The sequence below is a fragment of the Rhinatrema bivittatum genome, chromosome 1 (assembly GCF_901001135.1).
Source record: "Rhinatrema bivittatum chromosome 1, aRhiBiv1.1, whole genome shotgun sequence".
Lineage (NCBI taxonomy): Eukaryota > Metazoa > Chordata > Amphibia > Gymnophiona > Rhinatrematidae > Rhinatrema > Rhinatrema bivittatum.
Window position 1 is genome coordinate 728,935,854 of NC_042615.1, and position 17,924 is coordinate 728,953,777.

A 17,924-nucleotide genomic window follows, 5' to 3' on the forward strand; every position below is an offset into this window, starting at 1 on the left:
TTAGATGTTTGTGTCTGCTATTTTTAAATATTTTATTGCTGTTTGGAAAATATTTAAAAAGTCTTCTATACGTTCTTAATGATTGGATGCTATTCTGTTCATCAGCTGTTTGGAAATATTCTTTTTATTAGTATGGTTTTACTATTATGATTGAATTACATTTCAGACGATGCCTGGTGGCAAGAAAATGGTAATGAGGGAACTAACCAGCCTTCACTGAGCGACAGTTGCAACCAGTGCAGCAGTGATTTGGCTGCATTGTGCTTCCTGGTTGCCATGGGGAAACCTGCATGGAGCAGCAGTTGCAACACTAAAGGGGATTGGGGGTTGGTTTCCATGCGGGAATTTTGTCTATTTTTGGTAAATGTGCTGCTGGGCAGACTAGATGGGCCGTATGGTCTTTATCTGCCAACATTACTGTTACTATTTGATTTATGAGGACTGTTGTTTCTATTTTTCCATTGTTGCACTGCATATAGAGTCTGCCTTGTTGCAGTTTCCTGTTCAGTTTTTGTCTGCACATTCCTATTTATACTTTGTTTTCTTTGTTCTGTATTTGGTGAGGGTCCGTCTGGTTCTGCATATGTGACCGAGGTGAAGTAATCTGCAAGCGTGTAATTTCTGTGTAAGGGTCTATAGTAGCCTGGTTTGGTTTTTTTTTCATAGTAGGAAGTATATTGGAGTTTAGACCCTGATGTAATATTTGCAGTGTTGCCTTTTCTAGGTAGGGTTGTAACGTTTTGAGTACTGATAGTTAATGCTGCTTGGGTACGGGAGATATACTAGATCATTACTGTAATTCAGTTGCATCAGTAGCATGGGATCTTCTTAGTGTTTGGGTAATTTCCAGGTTTGGCCTCTCTTGGAAACAGGATGCTGGGCTTGATGGACCCTTGGTCTTTCCCAGCATGGCAATTTCTTATGTTCTTATGTTCTTATTGGCTTACCGAGGGTCACACCCAATACCCATTACAATAAGCCTAATACTATATGGTTCCAAGTGTGTCTTTTTTGCAGGGTTTTCTGGTTAGTACCACAGCAGTGCAAGTTCTTCTGTCAATAAAATGTTGTTGGCCACAGACCCAGCCGGTGCCATTTTTGCATACTAGCAGGAGCACTTGGGGATCACTTCTGCCCCATTTAGGCATTTTGGACCCGCAGAGTAAGATATGTTTGGCAGGCGTGTACAATTTTTAAGGTTGCATCGCCAAAGGCAGCAGGGGATTTTTCTGTGGGAAAGTGGGGTCTGGAACAGAGAATGAGACAGAGTTTCTACTGTGTGTTGGTTATTGGAAAAACAAAAAAAAATAAGTGTAAGCAAACCAGAATGAGGAGGGAGACAACACAATAATTTTTGGCATTGGGCAGCAAAAATGGCTAGCACCTGCCCTGGCCCTAACCTGTTAACATTTCTTCATAAAAGGTATATAACAGAACATAATAATATAATATTGTTACTATGTTATAAGGGAGCCATTTCATCCCTAAGATCACTTATGTCCATCTCTTACCTTTTCGAGTTCTGCTATATCTTTTTAAGATAGGTCAACCAGACTTGCACATAATACTCAAGGTGTAGTCATGCCATAGATTTACATAGAAACAACCTGATATTCTCCTTTCTGAATAATTCATATTATTCTTTTTACATTTATGACCATTGCTGCACACTGAGTTGAGGATTTTGGTCCAAGATCCTCTCCCTGAGTGCTGTCTCCCAATGTGGAACCCAGCATTGTGTACATATATTTCAAATTATTTTTTATTACTTGTCCACATTAAATTTAATCTACTGTTTAGATTTCCAGTTTCCCCTTCTTGCTAGGTCCTTCTGCAATTTTTCACAGTCTGCTTATGTTATAACTACTTTGAATAAATTTGTGCCATCTGCAAATTTAATCACTCCGCTCCCTTTTCCAGATTATTAATGAATTTGTTAAATATTGGTCCTAGTACAGATCCCTGGAGCATTCTGTTCTCTGCCTCTATCATTTAGGAAAACTGATCATACATTCCTCCTCTATTTCCTATTCTTGAACCAGTTACCAGTTCACAATAGGACATTGTCTCCTATCTCATGATTTTTTTTATTTACTGAGGAGTCTTCAAGAGGGACTTTGTCAAATGCCTGCTGAAAATCCAGATACACCATGTCAACTGGTTCACCCTTACCCACATACTTATTTATATCTTCAAAGAATTCTAATAGATTGGTAAGGAAGACTTCCCTTTGTAAAATCCCCCCCCCCCCCCCCCCCCCCCCCGCACAGCTACTACTCATGAGTGAAAGTTATGTGCTCAGTGGTAAGGCACATTCACACACAGCCTGGAAAAAATCAGAGAGAACATTTCTGCTGAGCACATGTCAAAATAAACTCAATTAATCAAAACTTCCTAAACTACTGCATTTTGGTAAGTTTGTGTTCCTGCAACCTACAAACAGTGTGATAATGAATAATATTATTTCTATTTTTCATTGTGCCACAGGAGATTACTTGCAATACTCACATTTAATTTGTTATTAACGATCACAAATATTTTTGGGTTGAAAGTATCAATTTCTGCAGCAGCCACCAGCTGCAATGCCTGGAAATTTGACTGCAATAAAAACAAACAGGGAAATTGGAGATTACATTGCATTAACCAGCATGTGATGAATCATTTGCTTCCAGGAATACTTGTCATTTTCTTATTAAATGAAGAATATTGTTGTTTACTTATGACAAATGTAGGTTGTACTACTATTAAAGTTACAGGAATACATTTTCTCAGAATGTGATTTTTCATATTTTGGTTCTTCAAAAATATAGATCAGCCAAATTGCAAATGCTGCCTTATTTATTACATTTGTTACTTCATCTGTGGCTAGGTTTTCAGAATTATTTTTTCTTCATCAGGTCAATGTTGGTCACAAAGGGGTCCATTTGTAAAGGATTTAGGTGTCTAAATCAATGTCTTTGAAAATTGATTAGGGCTGAATTCCTACATTTATGCTCCTTTTCACTGGGAGATTCTTAGAGCAAAAGCGATTGGGCCAGCCTTGAACTGTCAGATTGCTGTTTTGAGAAGCTGGAGTGCTGGCTTTGGCCTAGATTCATCAAATTTCTATAAGTATAGCAGAAATATTTATTTAATTAATTAATTCATTCATTTAAAAGCACTTATTACCCACCCTTCCTTCGTTCAGAGCGGGGTACAATGTGAAGCATATACAGACAATAAAGAGGGAGGCAAGGCAATGAAAACCTTTGGGGGGGGGAGAAAGGAAAAGCATCAAGAGAGTGAGATCAGTTGTGACAGGGGGATCATAGGAGAGGGGAGTAGAAGACTAGGTAGCCTCTCCTGCAGGGGAAAACACTGAGTATAGTCCTTTGTCGTCTTGGTTAGGGAATGAAGAGGAAAGCTTTTAGGGATTTTCTGAAGAATGTTCTTTCTCGGAGACATCTTATTGCCTTTGGTAGGATGTTCCATAGTACTGGCTCTGCAGAAAACATTCTCTGGTTTCCTCAAGATGTGTGAGTTTTGAAGGTGGAACATCAAGTAGCATCTGGTTAGATGATCTGAGTTGTCAGGCGGGGGCATGGAATTTTATTGTTGAGTTCTATGGGGAGTCTAAGTTATGGATCGAGGAGTGAATAATCATAGCCAGCTTATGTTGTATTCGGTAGGAGATAAGCCAGTGAAGTGATTTGAGTATAGGAGAGATGTGGCTCTCAAGGGAGTGCTGGTAAGGAGTCTTGCTGATGAGTTTTGTATAATCTGTAGTGCACACGTGCTATATAGGGGTAGGCCTGTCAGGAGAGAGTTGCAGTAGTCTATCCCTGAGAATAGTAGAGATGTGCATTCGTTTATCACGAATTAGGCAATTTCACCGAAATTACCTAATTCGTCATGGTTCGGGGGACGCGAACCACGAAACGGATTTTCCCTGAACTTCGGGGAAAATTTGTTTTTTGGGTTTGTGTGGGGGGAGGGGCACATTTATTTAAAAAAAAACCAAAACAAAACACCCCAACCCTTTACATTTACTGTATTACAACACATCCCCCCCCCCCCCACACACACACCATCCCGATCCCTCCCTTACTAAAACTACTAAGACTTACTAAAAACCCTGGTGGTCCAGCGGGGTCCCATGAGCAATCTCTCCCTCCGGGCCATCGGGCCTGCTACGAATCGAAATGGTGCCGATGGCCCTTTGCCCTTAGTCACAGGGGCTACCAGTGCCATTGGTCGGCCCCTGTCACATGGTAGGAGCAATGAACGGCCGACACCATCTTGTGCTCCTACCATGTGACAGGGGCTGACCAATGGCATCGGTAGCCCCTGTGACATAGTAAGGGCAAAGGCTATCAGCGCCATTTTGAATACTGGCAGCCGACAGCCAGTGTGCAGGATATCACTCTGGGACCCCCCCGCTGGACCACCAGGGACTTTTGGCAAGTCTTGGGGAGGTCAGGAGTCCCCCCCAAGTCTTGGGGAGGTCAGGAGTCCCCCCCCCCCAAGACTTGCCAAAAGTCCCTGTGGTCCAGTGGGGGTCCTGGAGCGATCTCCTGCACTCTGGCTGTCAGCTGCCAGTTTTCCCACGAAGCATCGGAACTGAAACCCGACCTGAGCCAGAAAAACGAAGCTCATCTCTAGAGAATAGTAGGAATTGAAGGACAGACAATCTTGAATATCTGAATATTCAAAAAGGGGCTTAAGATGATGTAACAAACATAGTTTGTGGAAAGAGGAGTTGGTGATATTTCTTATATGATTACACATGGAGAGAGAAGAGAGAGTTGCAGTAGTCTATGTTATGGTTATGAGGTGTTGGAGTGGATTCTTGGGTACTGCGGTGATGGCCACTCTCATGGGGAGGAGCCCCGTGAAGAACCACAGTAATAGACTAGACTCTATAAACGCAGACAGAGAAGTATGTATTGTACAGCTTGATGTAGGACGTACCAAAAGAAAAATAAGAACAAGGCTGATTGAGCACCGCAGTTGCATTAAAAAACAGAAAATAACAGCTCCTCTTGTACAACACTGCATATCTGCAAAACATGAGTTTGTGGATCTGAAATGGTCCATTATTTAAAAGGTACATCCAGGTATACACGGGGGTGACATCCAACAACGTCTTAATTTGCGTGAACAATATTGGATTTTCACCTTACAAACAGTGGATCCGGGGGGACTCAATGAAAAAAATAAACTGGTACACTTTGACCTAGTGAACTGCTCCTGATTAATGACGTGTGTATGCCCATGTGCGTGTGGGTGCACACTCTTTCTGCATTAAAATATAGGATGTTTTCACTTCAATTAAAAAATTAAAAAATTATGTTGTTCTATTATTGTGGTTACCAAGCAGCACGATGAAAGCCCTGCGGGTCTCTACATATTAGTTTTTGCATTAAGAAACCACCCCTACAATTGGAGGACCTGAAAGAAGATTCTTATTAATACAATCGCCCATAGTACAGATGACCTGTTAGAAGACTTGCTAGTTGCCCGAAACTGTGATTAACAGCTGTTCAATGCCATATCCGGGGAAATAACTTCCCGTTGTATATACGACCTGTTAGAAGACTTGTTACCCGCCTGAAGAGTTGATTGACATTTGTTCAACGTCATATCCGGAGGAAATGGTTATATACCCTACATTTTCGCCATTTGCATTAGCAGGTCCGAAAGCAGACCGCCGACAAATGACTGCACTAAAGACGCCGTTCTGCTTGCCAGTTTGGGAATAATATTGAGGCTCTACTTTTAAGGATTTAAAAGAATCGACCCCTGAAGCAGGACCTGAATGGTCCGAAACGTGATCACGTCGGGACTTCATTTTTGATCCACTCAGAGCTAAGTACTGCAATGAATTGCGCATGATTTTAATGCTAAACAAAAGCTGGTTGTGGCTTTGTTTAAAATTTTCATTTCCCATGGCAATACTTCTTGAAAAAAGACTTTAAATAATTATTCATTAAATAAAGCAATGTGACTCCTCCTATGTTGGGTCTGACTGTTAGGCAGATCCAGTCGGTAGTAGTCCTACATATCCTATTTTCAATATAATATATAATATCATTTATGTGGTGTATATAAATCAAATAATTGACTTGGAAACCTTGTTTGCTTGTATTGATACTCCCGGTTTCTAGTAAATTGGGCTTGTTTGTTGTGATTGTATCGTGAGATATAGCCCTCCATGGCTAATCTGCAGGGCGAATGGAAAAATGTATTTAGATTTTCAGACGAACGGGTAGCGGAAGTGATAAAACAGGCATCTTTATTTGACACGGGAGGTATTAGTGACTCTCCTAACACATGGGCTGATTTGACAGCGGTGTCTAAGAAATTAGTACGAGGCGAATTACACCAGGCCACTCTTGTGGAATATATTAAACAGCAGATGATCCCTAGGGGTCTCTGTGTACAAAAGGGGCCCCTAGTATTTCAGGAAGATTTAGCATTTGTGGAACGTTGGATATCTATTCTGAATAAATGCTCTCTAGATCTGATGCTCCTGATAGTTGAACGCACAACAATCTCTATTGAAGAAACAAATAAAGAGATTGAAGAAATGAAAACACAGCTATGTGCGAACACAGATCAGGAGAGTGTGGAAGCATCACAAAAGCAATTAGATCAAAGTATTGCTCAGTTTAGGAATCAACTAAAACAATATAAGGTTCAAAAATTCCGCAGGGATAAGAACGATTATAAGACCAACAATATATATTTTTGGAGGAATAAAAAGGGACCCAATCAAGGACCTCTGGTAACCTTCCAGGATTTTACTGATGACTCAAGCGGTAGTGATGAGGATCAGAATAAACAAACTCATCCGCAGCCCCAACCTCAACCTTTTTTAGGGCAGGCACGGGAATCGTACAGATCCCGGCCGTACAGGGGTCGGACATGACCTCGAACCACAGAATGGACAGGACCAACAACCAGATCGCAGCAACGCAATCAACAATTCTTTTGACGGAAGAATGTAATTCTGTGGTCAATCTATCTGCCTTGGACCTATCAGTTGAGACCATACAGGCATTAGAGATGTGAATCGTGTGATCGATCGTCTTAACGATCGATTTCGACTGGGGGGGGGAGGGAATCGGATCGTCGCGGTTTTGTTTTTTTAAATATCGTGTAAATCGTAAATCGGGGGAGTGCGGGAAAACCGGCACACTAAAACATCCCTAAAACCCACCCCGACCCTTTAAAATAAATCCCCCACCCTCCCGAAACCCCCCAAAATGCCTTAAATTACCTGGGGTCCAGAGGGGGGGTCCCGGTGTGATCTTTTACTCTCGGGCCTCCGGTGCGTTGTAGAAATGGCGCCGGCGCTACCTTTCCCCTGTCATATGACAGGGGAAAGGTAGCGCTGGTGCCATTTTGTTTTTTGTCCCCCGACGTCAGGAGCATAGGAGATCGCTCCCGGACCCCCGCTGGACCCCCAGGGACTTTTGGCCAGCTTGGGGGGGCCTCCTGACCCCCACAAGACTTGCCAAAAGTCCAGCGGGGGTCCGGGAACGACCTCCTGCACTCGAATCGTTTTGCCGTACAAAATGGCGCCGACCATACAGCGTATGCCGGCGCCATGAATTGCAATTCACTCGCCATTCACTCGCAATTCACGGCGCCATTTTGTACGGCAAAACGATTCGAGTGCAGCAGGTCGTTCCCGGACCCCCGCTGGACTTTTGGCAAGTCTTGTGGGGGTCAGGAGGCCCCCCAAGCTGGCCAAAAGTCCCTGGGGGTCCAGCGGGGGTTCGGGAGTGATCTCCTACGCTCCTGACGTCGGGGGACAAAAAACAAAATGGCGCCGGTGCTACCTTTGCCCTGTCATATGACAGGGCAAAGGTAGCGCTGGCGCCATTTCTACAATGCACTGGAGGCCCGAGAGTAAAAGATCACACCGGGACCCCCCCACTGGACCCCAGGTAATTTAAGGCATTTTGGGGGGGTTCGGGAGGGTGAGGGATTTATTTTAAAGGGTCGGGGTGGGTTTTAGGGTTGTTTTAGTGTGCCGGTTTTTCCGCCCTCCCCCTTCCCCTCCCCCTTCCCCCGATTTACGATTTTTGACGATAAATCGGGGGAATTCCTATTAAATATCGCCTCTAACGATTTTTGACGATTTAAAATATATCGGACGATATTTTAAATCGTCAAAAAACGATTCACATCCCTAACAGGCATTAAATAAAGGGCTCTCTTTTGTGCCATGTAGTAGCTATGATCCTTTTCAGACCAGGATTGAATTATACCGGTTCTTTAGGAGATTGCAATTGAGATTGTTTTTTGTAGATTCCCAGACATATTCTTGTGAAGAACCCATAATTCCACCTAAATCTACCTGGATGCCCCCCTGGACCTGTGGATCCAGCAATTGCTGACTTTATACAATTAGTCTTGAAAGATATTAGTATATTGGAAAAATCTGACACTATAAATAAAAAATCTTTTTCATCTGAATGGACATCTAATCAATATTCAGCTTTGAAACAGCTAAGCATGAATCGTGATGTGGTTGTCAAACCCGCTGATAAAGGCGGCACAATAGTGGTACAGAACACCACAGACTATGTAGCTGAGATAGATAGACAGCTGGGAGACCGTACTTTTTATCTAGAACTCCAGGAAGATCCTACTCAAGGACTTTCAGACAATATTCAAGATCTTAGTACTGAAGGACTCAATACAGGGTTCTTATTATCCCGTGAAGCCCGGGCTTTAAAGAGAAGCAATCCGGTTTATCCGGTTTTGTATACTTTACCAAAAATTCATAAAAATTTGCAATCCCCCCCAGGACGTCCGATTGTGGCAGGGAGAGGATCCATTTTGGAACCTTTATCAGATTTCTTAGATTTTTTCTTAAAATCATATGTAAAAGAGGCTCCTTCTTTCCTCCAAGATACATCACATACCTTGCGTTTGCTTCAAGAGCTCCCTGATTTACCGGAGCACTGTTTTATAGTGACATTGGATATAACGTCGTTATACACCAATATCCTCCTCCACTCTAGAAATAGAGAACATCTTAAAAAAGATGAGACCTTCCTCCCATCCCTCGGAAACCATCCCCACTAAACTTCTACTCGCTATTCCTAAAACAATAGCCACCACACTCTCCAAAATTGTAAACTGTTCCCTGGAACACGGCCTGGTCCCTAACTCCCTGAAACAAGCTGTGGTAAAACCCATTCTAAAAAAACCCTCCCTTGATCCCTCCAATCTATCTAACCTCCGTCCCATCTCCAATCTCCCTTTCCTCTCCAAAGTCATTGAGAAACTAGTAAACTCCAGCCTCTCTGACCACCTAGAACAATCCAACATACTCCAACCAACACAATATGGTTTCCGAAAACACCTCAGTACGGAATCCCTACTCCTCTCCCTTACAGACACCATCATCAAAGGAATGGATGCCGGTAACTCCTATCTCATTGCCATGCTAGATATTTCTGCCGCTTTTGATACCGTAAATCATAACATCCTCATCAACACTCTCATCAGCATAGGAATCTCAGGTACTGCTCTTTCTTGGATAAAGTCCTACCTTCAAAACCGTACTTACACTGTCCTCACCGACAACTTTACATCTCCCCCTATTAATCTCGACTGTGGCGTTCCCCAAGGATCCTCCCTCTCTTCCACCCTGTTTAATATTTATATGCTCCCCCTTATAAACCTCCTCTCCAACCTTGGTATTACACACTTCATCTATGTGGATGATGTGCAAATCCTCATCCCCTTCACAAACTCTGTACTCACCGCACTCCAAAACTGGAACACCATTCTCGCCTCCATAAACCAGCTCCTCACTGACATGCAACTAGCCCTCAATCCGCAAAAAACTGAACTCCTCCTCATCTCCTCTAGACATGCATCCATACCCATTTCCTCCTCTCTCCTTTCCCCCAACTTTCTCTCTGACACAAGAAACCTGGGTGTTATACTTGATACCCAACTAACCTTCAAACCATATATCAAATCTATCCTTAGCAGCTGCTATTTCAAACTACAAACCCTCAAAAAACTCAAACCCCTTCTCTTCTTCTCTGATTTCCGTACGGTACTCCAATCTATAATTTTTTCAAAAATGGATTACTGCAACGCTCTCCTACTTGGACTCCCTGCTACCCACATCAAACCTCTACAACTCCTTCAAAACGCTACTGCACGCATCCTCACAAATGTCAATAAGAAAGACCACATCACTCCCACCCTCATTGATCTCCATTGGCTCCCCATTCACTCACAAATTATTTACAAGACCCTTACCCTCATCCACAAAAGTATTTCTAACGAACACTACAACTGGCTAAACCCACCCTTCCTCCCTCGTACCTCCACAAGACCCACCCGTTCCTCTCTCCGTGGAACACTTATTCCACCCTCCATAAAATCCACAAGACTCATCTCCACCACAAATAGAGCTCTTTCCTTCGCAGGCCCCTCCCTATGGAACTCTATGCCTCTTGACCTACGCTCCGAAACATCCACACCCACTTTCAAAAAGAAACTCAAAACCTGGCTCTTCCTCCAAGCATACCCCCAATCATCTCCATCATCTACTAACACCCTAACCCGTCCATCATCACTCACCAACACCCCCCCATCAGACCCACACCCATCACCTACCCCCTCTAACCTCTAAGGAACTTCTACCCCCTCACTTAACCCCCTGCATATAAAAAATGTGACCTAGTACAACCTCTCACATAACTTCATTTCAACGGATGTTGTTTTCGCGCTTACACAACCCTGCGCATAACCAGAGTACATATCAATTGTTCATCAAATCCTTGTACATATCTTATCCTTATGTGTCTGTTCTCACCCTCCCCCCACCCCCTCCTTTGTCTCGACTACCCCTTTCCCTCACTCCCTAAGTTATTTAGTTACTTGCTCTGTTACTATGTTTATGTTACATACTGTTATCTGTAAAGGCTTTGCCTATATATCTTTTGGTTGTAAGTTACTTGTAAACCGGCACGAGGTGCAAACGGTTGTTGGTATATAAAATTAAATAAATAAATAAAATAAATAAATAAATAAATCACATACCTTGCGTTTGCTTCAAGAGCTCCCTGATTTACCAGAGCACTGTTTTATAGTGACATTGGATATAATGTCGTTATACACCAATATCCCCCAAAAAGAAGTGTTTGGTCTTCTTAAAAACATTTTTCAATCTCGCCCACGCCCTCATAGGGTACCTACAGGTTTTTTCTTGAGGCTTTTGGAACTTGTATTGTATAAGAACTTTTTAAGTTTGATGACAAATTTTATCTTCAGACTCAAGGAGTGGCGATGGGGGCCACAGTGGCCCCAGATATTGCAAACATTTACGTTGCACATTTTGAGGAATCCTGTTTGTATACATCGGAGTGGTACACTAAAATTGTTCTATGGAAGCGGTATATAGATGACGTTTTGTGTATTTGGTCGGCCTCTGAGGAAGAGCTTAAAACGTTTTTACTTTGGCTCAATGAACAAAATTCTCATTTACAATTTGTAGCCCAGTAAAATCAGTTTAGAGCATCTTTTTTAGACATAAGTCTGGTTCGTGAAGGGACTAAAATTGTGATGACATTACATAGGAAGGAAACAGACAAAAATCATTTTCTGAGATATACCAGTTACCATCCAAGAAGATTAAAAGATAGTCTCCCGGTGTCTCAATTTCTACGACTCCGAAGAATTTGTTCCAATACTGAAGAATACCGTGTCCAAGCGATGGATTTAAAGTTTAGATTTTCTCAGAAAGGCTACCCACGCTCTGTCATCAATAAAGGATACAAACGGGCGCTGTATGCTAACAGAGAACTGTTACTACAGTACAAACAGCCATTAACATCGCAAGATTTAACATGTGTATTAAGATTTTCTGCCCATTCGAATGATGTGGTACAGATTATTAAGTCTCACTGGCATGTGTTAACGCTCCATCAAGCCTTTGATAATTTGCCAAGGTTTGCGTTTTCTAGAGCTCAAAACATCAGGGATATGGTGGTAAAATCAGCATTTGATTCGGCTCCCCCCGCTCCAAGAGGAGGAGGACATCAAGCTTGTGGTAGATGTGATTTGTAGGGATGTGAATCGTGTCCTCGATCGTCTTAACGATCGATTTCGGCTGGGAGGGGGAGGGAATCGTATTGTTGCCGTTTGGGGGGGTAAAATATCGTGAAAAATCGTGAAAAATCTAAAAATCGCAAAACCGGCACATTAAAACCCCCTAAAACCCACCCCCGACCCTTTAAATTAAATCCCCCACCCTCCCGAACCCCCCCCCCAAATGAGTTAAATAACCTGCGGGTCCAGCGGCGGTCCGGGAACGGCAGCGGTCCGGAACGGGCTCCTGCTCCTGAATCTTGTTGTCTTCAGCCGGCGCCATTTTCCAAAATGGCGCCGAAAAATGGCGGCGGCCATAGACGAACACGATTGGACGGCAGGAGGTCCTTCCGGACCCCCGCTGGACTTTTGGCAAGTCTCGTGGGGGTCAGGAGGCCCCCCACAAGCTGGCCAAAAGTTCCTGGAGGTCCAGCGGGGGTCAGGGAGCGATTTCCCGCCGCGAATCGTTTTCGTACGGAAAATGGCGCCGGCAGGAGATCGACTGCAGGAGGTCGTTCAGCGAGGGTTCCGGCGCCTCGCTGAACAACCTCCTGCAGTCGATCTCCTGCCGGCGCCATTTTCCGTACGAAAACGATTCGCGGCGGGAAATCGCTCCCTGACCCCTGCTGGACCTCCAGGAACTTTTGGCCAGCTTGTGGGGGGCCTCCTGACCCCCACGAGACTTGCCAAAAGTCCAGCGGGGGTCCGGAAGGACCTCCTGCCGTCCAATCGTGTTCATCTATGGCCGCCGCCATTTTTCGGCGCCATTTTGGAAAATGGCGCCGGCTGAAGACAACAAGATTCAGGAGCAGGAGCCCGTTCCGGACCGCTGCCGTTCCGGACCGCCACTGGACCCGCAGGTTATTTAACTCATTTGGGGGGGGGTTCGGGAGGGTGGGGGATTTAATATAAAGGGTCGGGGTGGGTTTTAGGGGGTTTTAGTGTGCCGGCTCACGATTCTAACGATTTATAACGATAAATCGTTAGAATCTCTATTGTATTGTGTTCCATAACGGTTTAAGACGATATTAAAATTATCGGACGATAATTTTAATCGTCCTAAAACGATTCACATCCCTAGTGATTTGTGTACTCAAACTATGACAGGTCTGCAATGGAAACCTCCTACTCACAACATTACCATTAAACTCACGGCCACCACCTCATGTGAGACTGAGTGTGTAGTGTATGTCATACAATGTCCTTGTGACCTTGTTTATGTAGGACGTACCAAAAGAAAAATAAGAACAAGGCTGATTGAGCACCGCAGTTGCATTAAAAACCAGAAAATAACAGCTCCTCTTGTACAACACTGCATATCTGCAAAACATGAGTTTGTGGATCTGAAATGGTCCATTATTGAAAAGGTACATCCAGGTATACGCGGGGGTGACATCCAACAACGTCTTAATTTGCATGAACAATATTGGATTTTCACCTTACAAACAGTGGATCCGGGGGGACTCAATGAAAAAATAAACTGGTACACTTTGACCTAGTGAACTGCTCCTGATTAATGATGTGTGTGTGCCCATGTGCGTGTGGGTGCACACTCTTTCTGCATTAAAATATAGGATGTTTTCACTTCAATTAAAAAATTATGTTGTTCTATTATTGTGGTTACCAAGCAGCACGATGAAAGCCCTGCGGGTCTCTACATATTCGTTTTTGCATTAAGAAACCACCGCTACAATTGGAGGACCTGAAAGAAGATTATTATTAATACAATCACCCATAGTACAGACGACCTGTTAGAAGACTTGCTAGTTGCCCAAAACTGTGATTAACAGCTGTTCAACGCCATATCCGGGGAAATAACTTCCCGTTGTATATACGACCTGTTAGAAGACTTGTTACCCGCCTGAAGATTTGATTGACATTTGTTCAACGTCATATCCGGAGGAAATGGTTATATACCCTGCATTTTCGCCATTTGCATTAGCAGGTCCGAAAGCGGACCGCCAACAAATGACTGCACTAAAGACGCCGTTCTGCTTGCCGGTTTGGGAATAATATTGAGGCTCTACTTTTAAGGATTTAAAAGAATCGACCCCTGAAGCAGGACCTGAATGGTCCGAAACGTGATCACGTCGGGACTTCATTTTTGATCCACTCAGAGCTAAGTACTGCAATGAATTGCGCATGATTTTAATTGCTAAACAAAAGCTGGTTGTGGCTTTGTTTAAAATTTTCATTTCCCATGGCAATACTTCTTGAAAAAAGACTTTAAATAATTATTCATTAAATAAAGCAATGTGACTCCTCCTATGTTGGGTCTGACTGTTAGGCAGATCCAGTCGGTAGTAGTCCTACATATCCTATTTTCAATATAATATATAATATTTATGTGGCGTGTATAAATCAAATAATTGACTTGGAAACCTTGTTTGCTTGCAGCAAATGTTAACACAGGAGATTTTTGATAATCAAGCACAGGAATTTCAGAGGCAGTTGGACATATTTAGAACAGATTTGAAAAAAATGAAGTTACAGAAATTTTATTGGGATGAGCAAGACTACACTGTTGGTTATGTGTATGTTTGGATGCAGACTGGCCAAAAAGGAAAAGGCAACAGGCGGAGTGACTTTTCCTCGTCTAATGATTCATCGGAAGATGATGTTGGATAATGAGTTTCAGGATAAGGGTAGGAAGGTGGAGTTTAAAATGCCTGATTATGGACGGGAGAATAACATTGGTACTAGTGATGAAAGGGATCATAGAAGTTCTATTTTTATCCAACAGAGTAAAAAGTGGAAGAGGGGTACAAAATACACGGATCAAATGCACGAATACAGGCTGAGACCCGTACAATTTTCTTATATGAATGAGGATAGTGGGGATGATGGTACACACAATATTGTAGTTAATCTATCCACCAAGGTATATTCAGCTGATACTATGTCCTTACTTAATAAGGGGCTGCATTTTATTCCTGCTCATAGATTTGATGCTTTCACTACTAGACTTGAACTTAAAAAATGTTTTCGCCGTATCAGGCTCAAGGAGTTTTTTGCAGGACAACAGATGCTAGAGAGTAAATTCTTCAAACCATCCAGTTGAATGCCTAAAGATCCCCCTGGGGCCTTGGTATTAGCCTTTGAAACTATGGTGTTTAGGGATTTAGAACATTTGGAGGAACATAAGGAATGGGTTACCCATAATTTGTCTAAGGCTGAAAGTGCGGCGATTCAGGCACTGAAAAATGATGAATCAGTAGTAGTGAGAGCAGCGGACAAGGGAGGAGCAGTGGTCATTTTGGACAGGATTGGATATGAAGCTGAGGCCAGGATGCAACTTGATGATCAACAATTTTATTTAAGAGTTGATATTAATCCCAACAATGAAGTTTGTCAGATGGTTAGGAAGATATTGGGTGAAGCTGTACATACTAAAGCGATTACAAAGAAAGAATATCGCTATATGTTGCCAGAACAACCTGTGGCCCCATACATATACTTTGTACCCAAAATTCATAAAAATCTTGAAAACCTCCCCAATAGGCCAATTGTATCAGGGATAGGGTCGGTTTTTGAACCGTTAGCCAAGTTCATTGACAGTTTCTTACAACAGGATGTTGTTCAAATTAGATCATATATCCATGATTCCACGGATTTTATTAATCAAGTAAATGACATTTCTGAAGCTATGGATGGATCATTATTAGTAACAGCAGATGTAACTGTGCTGTATACTAATATCCCCCAGACACATGCGTTGGAGATTATCAAGCAGTCATTAGATAAGAGAGAGATTGGTAACATCCAGGCTGGAGTTATCATGCAATTATCTCAGGTAGTCATTAAAGAATTTTTTTTTCATATATCAGGATGAGTATTACAGGCAAATTAATGGAATCCCAATGGGGTCCCCGGTGGCCCCGTCTGTGGCCTGCCTTTATATGGCAGCTTTTGAGGAAACACATATTTACCCTGCTTTGGTTTTTCAGCATGTAATCATTTGGAAGAGGTTAATTGATGATCTTTTTTGGATCTGGTATGGGACTGAGGAACAATTGAATATGTTTTTAAATTGGATGAACTCTCTTGATGATAACCTGGCATTTAAGGCACAGGTCAGCAGGCAATGTATTACATTTTTAGACATGGTGGTACGGTGGGTGGGGGATACCTTGAGACGTCGGTGTTTATCAAACCCACCGACAGAAACTCTATATTACACTTCAATAGTTACCATCCTAGCAGACTCCGTCAGAGTATCCCCATCAGTCGATTTTAACGTTACCGCAGAGTGTGCTCCACAGTAAAAGAATATAGGATGAGACCTCGGGAATCGATGTCAAAATTTCTACAATGTGGGTATCCTAAAGGGTGTGTGAAGAAAGCATTCAAACATGGTCTATATGCCAATAGGGGAAAATTTATTGCTTAAGGCTGAACGTACAAAGTTAGATAGAACGTTATGTTGTATCCAGTATTCGTCAAGGAGTTTAGAAATTAGAAATATCATCTTAAAGTATTGGCCCTTGTTGAATGGGATCCCTGGCTGTAGTGAGTTACCCATATTTGCATACAAAAAGGGAAAAATATACGATCCTTAATAGCTGGACATCATCAGCCCCATCGTGTGGTAGTAGAGACAGACAGATGTCAGGGATGCTCGGTGTGCCATAACTGCTTGGACATATGTCAGTTTCAATATGCTGAGGGTAAAACTCCTTTTGAGATTAGGGACAAGTGTTCATGTACAACTGAGAAGGTTATCTATGCAGTGACATGCCCTTGTAAGCTTCTCTATATAGGTCACACCAAGCGGTGGATAGGGAAGAGGATAATTGAACATAAAAGTAACCTACATATCGGTAAGGAAGGTGCGCCCTTGGTGGCACACTGGGCACAAACAAATCATCAAGTTGAGGATTTAAGATTTTTTGTCATCATGAAGCTGAGGGATGGTTTTGAAGGTAATGTTACTCGAAGATTATGGCAGGTGGAACAGAAATGAATTTTTTGGTGGCGTACATACCAGCCGTGGGGATTAAACAGATATTGAGTGGGAGGCATTTTATGGAGATTGAGATGTAAGTGCCCCTTTATATCGGGATGTTAATGTGATTTAATGAGTTCATGTTAATAGTGTTGTGTGAAGGATAGTGGATGAAAATATGGATTGGCAGTGAAAATAAATGTTTTTCGGTATCCTGGGATTCCCCACTCGTTAGGATGTGTGCGTCAGGAGGTGGGTCTAGTTGAGGTAATACGTGCATCTTGGGACTTCTCATACGTCAGTACGTGAATGTCAGGAAGGGGGTTGAGGAAATTTGATGACAAGGTAGTAGGTGCCAGGGTAGTCATTTATTGGGGAATTATCATCAGGTGAATGGAAATGGCCATATAGTTACAGGTATGTTGAATAGATGGTGATGGATACATTGAGGCAGTGGCGGTGTGTGATTGGTCCGAATATTGGTTATAAGTTGTGAACAGTGGGGTAGTAAGCACTTGACCAAGGACTGCCGTGGATGATGGTAGGGCAGTATACAATCGGTTGGCCATTGAAATGTTTTTATGAATGTTAATGGCGATTTATCTCTAATATTTGATGGACATAATTGCACCGTGTTGTGTGCTGTGGTATGGTGAGTATATGGGTTGTGAGCTTTAGTCTTTAGGAGGATTGAATAGGAGTATAAGGTTAATCCTTGTATTTTTCAGAAATTGTGATTAAGAATCAGGTCAACCAGGATTTGGAGTGGAGTCTGATCCATTAAAGCTTGGGATCTGAAGTTGTTTGGGATTTGAAGGTATTTGAGATCAGGTGTGTAAGTCTTTCAATTCTGTGATAACTGTAGTGGTAC

General features: G+C 42.6%; 1 protein-coding gene across 1 annotated transcript in view; it reads right to left on the reverse strand.

Moving 5' to 3' along the window:
* Window positions 1–17,924, reverse strand: part of ITGA2 (integrin subunit alpha 2) — a 302,711-nt gene that overhangs the window by 17,992 nt on the left and 266,795 nt on the right. The window contains exon 28 of the mRNA XM_029577571.1: window positions 2,509–2,598. Within this exon, the coding sequence (XP_029433431.1) occupies window positions 2,509–2,598 (90 nt within the window). The remainder of the gene's footprint in view (window positions 1–2,508; window positions 2,599–17,924) is intronic.